The following is a 6,640-nucleotide window of genomic DNA, read 5'->3' as shown; positions in this document are numbered from 1 at the left end:
TGAGAACTGTTGCAGAGTGGAGAAACAATAATATTCTATACCACCGCAAGCAGCGCGCTAGCAATCCTCGGGGGGAGAAAATCCCACCGTACGGAAGCGCGGGAAAACAGTACCAAGCTTACACTCGGTCACGAGGCACATTTCGTGGGAGTTTGGTATTGATTTTTTGATGTTGCGTTTCCATTCTCTCTCCCCTACACTAGCAAGCGCGTGGATGGCAACGAGCACGTGCTGCGCGGTGCTATTTACTGTGGCGAATTTCAATTCGGTATTGATTGTTTTAGATAATATCAATTAAATTGGTGCAGTACTGGCATGCCTGCAAACATGCATAAATTGAACCACATCTAGAGACAACCAGCTGTGAGCAATAATTATTCCTTCCCACATCTTTCTAATTAATCGGCTCTATCTCTCTATCTGACACACGCACGACCCCAAGGCAAACGAAAAGCAATCAACAAAACAACCGGCATTCACTGTAACGCTATCGTTTTATTCGCCCAAACCATCTGCATAACTAGTTTGAATAGAATACGGCAAAATGCCGCAGCACGTCCTTGTTATAGTCGGCCAGTGTCGGTTTGCCGACGATGTATCCACACTCCGAGTACAGGTCGAGCGGTGCCTTCCGGAACCACATGTTACGCTCCGTGCTGGAGCCAAGATCGAGCGTGTTCAGCTGATAGACGCTAAAGTGGAACGTTTTGCTGTCGGTTTGCACCGCCTGCACCGTGATCGGATTGGGTAGCGTTTTCACATCGTCCCCGTACAGCTGACGGGCTCGGGCCGCCGCGACAGTGAACGCTTTCAGCATCGTTCGCCCTTCGATTTGATCGCGCGAAACGGGTAGCTCGGTGGCGTTTTTCACGTCGCTTGGCGAACAGTGGATGAGAATGGTGTGCGGATGGGACAGCTTATAGTTACGGCTGATGGCTGTGAATGATACAAGAGACGTACGGATTATTATATTGCTGGACAAAATGGTCCATCTGCCAGCGTTACGTACGATATTCGTTCTTCCAGTCGTAAATGTTTTGCACCGGTATGGAAACCGTCTCCTTCAGCGGGAACAGATTGGGAAGCTCAACATCCAGCGGCCGATAGACGGACGTATCGAGCGGTTTCAGCGATTCCTGCGATATGATCATCGATTCCGCCCTCAGGTTCAGCAGCACCCGTTCGCTGTCCTTTACCAGCGGGACTAAAAATCGTGCATTAAACACAACCTTCCGGTTCGCGTTCACGGATCGTCCCGCAAAACGTTCGCAGTGTGTTACGAGCTTGGACAGTATCAGCTGACTGAAATAAATGAAGAAATTACCTATCGATCAGTATGTGCCCGCACAGCGTACCACAAGCGACTGCTTACTTCCGTCTGCCCTCCGATATACCGTACGTGCGGGGCAGCTTGTACGCCGGACGGTCCGGCACCTTTACGATTGCGTTTTTGACCTGCTCCGTGTCGAACACCAGTGCCGATAGGACGGCTTGCTGCATCGATCGATCGAGCTGGGTTGTTATTTTCGTTTGCTCCAGCTTTTCCTCCACCTTCAGCGGCAGATCGTCGTACACGGCCGTGTTCAGGAGGCTCTGTGCCTGGCGTACGCCTTCCAGCAGCACATTGGTGTCTCCGTACACGTACGCCGGTTCGGCCTTCCACAGGGGATGCGTTTCGTCCAGCGCTACCGGCGGCGGTACCATGCCGGGGATATTGAAGTCCTCCCGCGGTCGCTGCTCCTTCAGCACCTCCGACGGGTCGACGACGGTGATACCGCGCGCAGCTAGCTCCTCCTCGGCACCGGTACTGTTCGGCACACGTTTGCCCTGCTGCAGCCAGTGCTTCTTGAAGAAGAAGCCTATGTGCTGCCGTAGAAGCGTGTTAGTGAGCCGCATTTTGGGGTGGGTTTCAAGTTTTACAACTAAACAGTGATTAAATAACGCCCGGCCTCTATCAACACACCGCGAGCACGATTTTCTGTGCTTGCTGACATTTCGCTTTGCTGTTTACATTCGTAAACACAGCCATGCTAGCAGCCGGGTTGGACCATGTGAAGCTGGGCTGAAGAAGAAAAATGGCTATACAAAATATGTTTCAAGAATTTAAATTACAATGAAGAAGAGATTTAATGTTCAACATGAAGAAATGTGTTAGCTGATTTATGGCTAAAACACACTAACATTTCCCTTATAACGCCCATACCAAAGTGAGACCGTTCAATGGCTGTCCCAAATACTAAAATAACGAAATAAATTGGATAATATCATAAGGAAACTCGTTATTTATCTGGCAGTTACTCTAACGATCAATACCAACTGAGATACCAGAGCTAAAAAAAGATAATACACATACCTAATCGTTCACCGCAGATCAGCTGCAGCGACCGTGCCCTAACGTTAGCACGCAATGAGCTAACCTGCACGGGAAAAGCTGCTGAACGCAGCTGTCAAAGCTTTCGTAGCAAATTGCTCCCTCGGTCACAATCGCAGTTTTTTCGAGACGACGACGAAGCAGTAACTGCGCGCTGGTCCTAACTTTTCGGTACGTTTCTTGCGTAGTGCAACTTTGATTCCGGTGCAATATCTTTTACCAACAGTTAAAAAGCATTCACTTTACTCCTCCCCAACTCCCTTAACTGTGTGCTAGCGAATTGGCGTACTAATTTTGTAACCATTTCTTCTGGTGCAGTTTGCAGTTTGCTATTACAACACCGCTAGCAAGATGGCTCTCAGCGATGCCGATGTCCAGAAACAGGTAAGTGCCGATACACACCACATTTGGGGCAGCATCATAATTGTGTGCCATTTGCCGTGAAAATTGTCCGAATGTTCCGGGAAAAAGGCGACAATCTGCAGATCTGCGGACAACACTTTTGCAGTCTGCCCTTTCGTCGCCTTCGTTCGGGTCACGGGACCTGTCATGTGAAAAGTGTCAAACAGTGTGACCATGTGAAGGAGAGGGAAAGATAGGGAAGAGCGGTGCCACAAGCGAGACAGCGAATGTTTACTACTGCTGATTGGAAGGAGTGGAAAATCTATTTTCTTTTAGCAAAAATCGCCTCTTTTCTGGGAAATTGCTGAATTTGGGCGCTTTTTGTTCAAATCACTACAAGTGGTGCTTTCTTTAAGCCGTTCCCTTCGTCGGTCAATCGGTCTCTCAGCTGTTGCCGAATGTTGGTGAAGATGCAATATGTGTCACATGACCGACTCTCCCCATCCCACGGTGATGCCTTACAGATCTGTTCGCCATGTTTTATCATAGATACCGATAGGTATTTAGTTTTCATAAGAAATGCACGTGCATTGATGAAAAAAGGGCTCCAAAATTGCATAACAGCTTAAAATCCAGAATGTGGTTGTGCTTTTCTAAGCGTTCAGCCCAGTCTGGGTGGGACGGGTAGTGGTTTGGCGACGACGTAACCACCAATCATGCTGCTGCTACTGCTGGGAGTCATATGACGGGCCGTCGACTAAAGATAGCAAACAATGGTAGCGAATGCTTGTTCCCCGTTTCTCAGCATGCTTTTATGCTTAAACCATCGTTTTTTTTTCTCCTCGTCGCACGCATTCCAGATCAAGCACATGATGGCCTTCATCGAGCAGGAGGCCAACGAGAAGGCGGAAGAGATCGATGCGAAAGCCGAGGAAGAGTTCAACATCGAGAAGGGCCGCCTGGTGCAGCAGCAGCGCCTGAAGATCATGGAGTACTACGAAAAGAAGGAAAAGCAGGTCGAGCTGCAGAAGAAGATCCAGTCTTCGAACATGCTGAACCAGGCCCGCTTGAAGGTGCTGAAAGTGCGCGAGGACCATGTATCCAACGTGCTCGATGAATGCCGTCGTCGTCTCGGCGAAGTGACGAAGGATCCCGCCCGCTACGGCGAGATCCTGACTGCCCTCATCACTCAGGGATTGCTACAGGTAGGAGATCGGGCGAACGTCCATTGCGATATTGTGTATTAATGATCATTTTCTCTCCCTTTCCTCTTTGTGCGACAGCTGATGGAGGCCAAGGTCCTCATCCGTGGCCGTCAGGCGGACGCTCAGGTTATCCAGAACGCACTGCCGGCAGCTGTAGAGCTGTACAAGTCCAAGTGCGGCCGTGACGTGGTGGTCACGCTCGATACGGAAAATTTCCTACCGGCCGACGCGACTGGCGGAGTTGACCTGTTGGCACAGTCGGGACGCATCAAGGTACGGTACCGACGCGTCTCGTACGCTCCATGAATGGTGAATGCTTACAATCACATTATGCTTTCCGAACGCAGGTGGCCAACACTCTTGAGTCGCGATTGGAGTTGATTGCCCAGCAGTTGGTGCCGGAGATCCGTAATGCGCTGTTCGGTCGCAACATGAACCGCAAGTTCAACGACTAAATAGAGCACAATCCTGGCTGATGTGTGCTGCTCGCTGTGGTAGCAGAACGTATGGCCGCCATCATCGCAACAACGCAACGGCTGCGATGATGGAAGGGCTACACCCAGAACGCACGTAAAATCACCATCCATTCTTACATAGATATCCTTGTTTCCGCATGCAAATAGCAGGTTCTATAACCGTTACTTATACTTACCCTGTCCGTCAGCAGCAATCGCAGAAAGGTCGTTTAGCATGGTTACTGTAACATCGTAGTTGAAAGTTAAGCCTCACCCATCCTTCGCTCTCCGAAGCGACCGTAGAAGCGAACGATCGAATGACCCCAACATCTCCGCCCCCATTTGCGCCCTAACATCATGCGTGTACGAAGGTGTTCTTTTCGCCCCTCCTGGAAGGGAAAATACTTAATTATAATGGTTGAATCTTGCGCATTTTTTTTTTTTTTATGCTGATGCCGATACCATCTAGGCATTATCAGCATCTGTTCGGTCCATCTTGAACAGCGAAAGAACCCACCCTCTTGCACTGCACTGGCAGCAAGGGGGGCACATTGGATCGGGAATACTGTCCCACAATAATTCCACGTCTTCTTAACGGTCGGCTACATTTCGGAAAGTGGGTGCACAGTGGCAATTGTGTACCGCTGCTTTCAAGTTAAACGCAATTTACGTCCCTACTAGAATACGCATGTTTTGTTTTCTGTACGCACAAACAGATGCAAAACATATACAATCACAAACGTTAATGCAGAATTATAGGATCTAAGTTTTATCGGAAACACATCGTTCGTGAAAAAAAAAATTGTTGCTACATATTATAATTGTTTTTAAATGATGTTTTGTTTATTTCCATTTTCTTATTATCCCTGTTTATCTGCGCACCACCTTCACACCCACACACGCACTTTCTCGCTTGGTAATGGTTTATTACGAAGTAGAACTCAAACTTTCACATTGCGATTGTTCGCTGTGAATGGTGCAGTTCCGGAAATGTCGTAGGTGTCGCAGTATTTTTGATCTATCTATGTATGTTGCAAATAATTTCCCTACAAAAATATGATAATATTTTTCCATCGTAAGCTTTTAAGTAAATCCCACGTCTTTGCTCTAGCGGCGTTTGTGTAGGGTGCCATGAGATGTATACGTTGGCCAACGTTTCCTTCCTATTTTTGTTTTCTTTCTTGGTGGTAAGAAGTGTGACACACTTTACTAGAAGAAGGAACGTAGGACAAGAATATCCAAACCATCATGCGAGCGTATTTGCTAAATACTGAAACAAATCGTTAAAATACATTCCTTTAGAAAAGATCAATACTAATAGCAGTAGCGGCACGATTGTTTCAACAACACTCGATTTCGGCAACCAACACACGGTAACAACATCTTTCAGTGTGGCCTCTTTCGCTTTTCTTTCACGCCAGCAAGTCACATTTTCGGTAGAAAAAGTAAAAGTAATTGTAATGTATGATATTGCTCCATTAGACAGACAACCATCTAACAGGTCGTGGCCCGTGGTTCAATCCGGTGCACTGCATACGTCTCCTTACCGCCAGCATCTTGCTTTGCGAACACCAAAATGTGGCTGAAGCTTTTGCTGATCGTTCGAAGCAATGGTATGGAAATCTGTGTAATGTTCGGTTGAACGCGGAAAATCACGATCCCAGGGAGCGTTCAATGAAGTTAATCGTTTTGTAACGGTGTGCGTGCGTGTGCAGCCAAGATCCATGTGAGTCTGTCGTAAAAGAACAAAATATATATAAGTGTGTCTTGAAGAAAACATGTTATGGATTTGATCTTTCTTTTTTTCATTCGATAAAATCGAAGTATTATAAGCAAACGCTTTCTTCGCGTAAATGTGTTGCCACCGGCTTTCTTACCAAAAGTAGTAAACACGGCCAGCATGAGATCTTGGCCGTAAAAAGAGAAGGAAGGATTCGTTTGGAAAAGGTGTACATTCTCATAACCACTACCGAGCTTAAGCGGGATGTTATTAAGAAATAAACAAAATATATGTATATTGGAAGGAAAGTAGAACTTAATATAAAGGAAACAAGTAGGAGCAATGAGAAAAAATGAAACAAAAAATCAACACAAAAAAAACAGAAAGTATATATATACATAATTATAGGTATGAGTAGATATTGTTGTAAACGACGAGTAAGCGAAACTTAGTTAATGCAAAATCGCGCGTTTGAACACTAGGAGAAACTGGAACACACGTAACAGGAAGCTCATAAAACAACAACTTTATGCAACAAATGTAATAC

At 46.7% G+C, this 6,640-nt stretch overlaps 2 protein-coding genes across 2 annotated transcripts; one reads left to right on the top strand and one right to left on the bottom strand.

Moving 5' to 3' along the window:
- Positions 1 to 475: 475 nt before the first annotated feature.
- On the bottom strand, positions 476 to 2,014 carry LOC121590801 (39S ribosomal protein L37, mitochondrial). The gene is made up of 3 exons (XM_041910803.1): positions 1,373 to 2,014; positions 1,010 to 1,302; positions 476 to 936 (listed from the first exon to the last, which is right to left on the bottom strand). Exons 1-3 carry the CDS (start codon positions 1,894 to 1,896, stop codon positions 521 to 523), a joined length of 1,233 nt encoding a protein of 410 aa, XP_041766737.1. The 5' UTR covers positions 1,897 to 2,014; the 3' UTR covers positions 476 to 520.
- A 416-nt stretch (positions 2,015 to 2,430) lies between these two features.
- On the top strand, positions 2,431 to 6,152 carry LOC121590805 (V-type proton ATPase subunit E). The gene is made up of 5 exons (XM_041910811.1): positions 2,431 to 2,542; positions 2,690 to 2,755; positions 3,574 to 3,918; positions 3,997 to 4,191; positions 4,266 to 6,152. The coding sequence occupies exons 2-5, from the start codon at positions 2,723 to 2,725 to the stop codon at positions 4,371 to 4,373; spliced, it is 681 nt and encodes a 226-aa protein (XP_041766745.1). The 5' UTR covers positions 2,431 to 2,542; positions 2,690 to 2,722; the 3' UTR covers positions 4,374 to 6,152.
- Positions 6,153 to 6,640: the final 488 nt, after the last annotated feature.

Source organism: Anopheles merus, chromosome 2R, assembly GCF_017562075.2.
Source record: "Anopheles merus strain MAF chromosome 2R, AmerM5.1, whole genome shotgun sequence".
NCBI classification, from domain to species: domain Eukaryota; kingdom Metazoa; phylum Arthropoda; class Insecta; order Diptera; family Culicidae; genus Anopheles; species Anopheles merus.
Note: the sequence above shows the minus strand (reverse complement) of the source record. Positions and strands in the feature narration are given on the sequence as shown.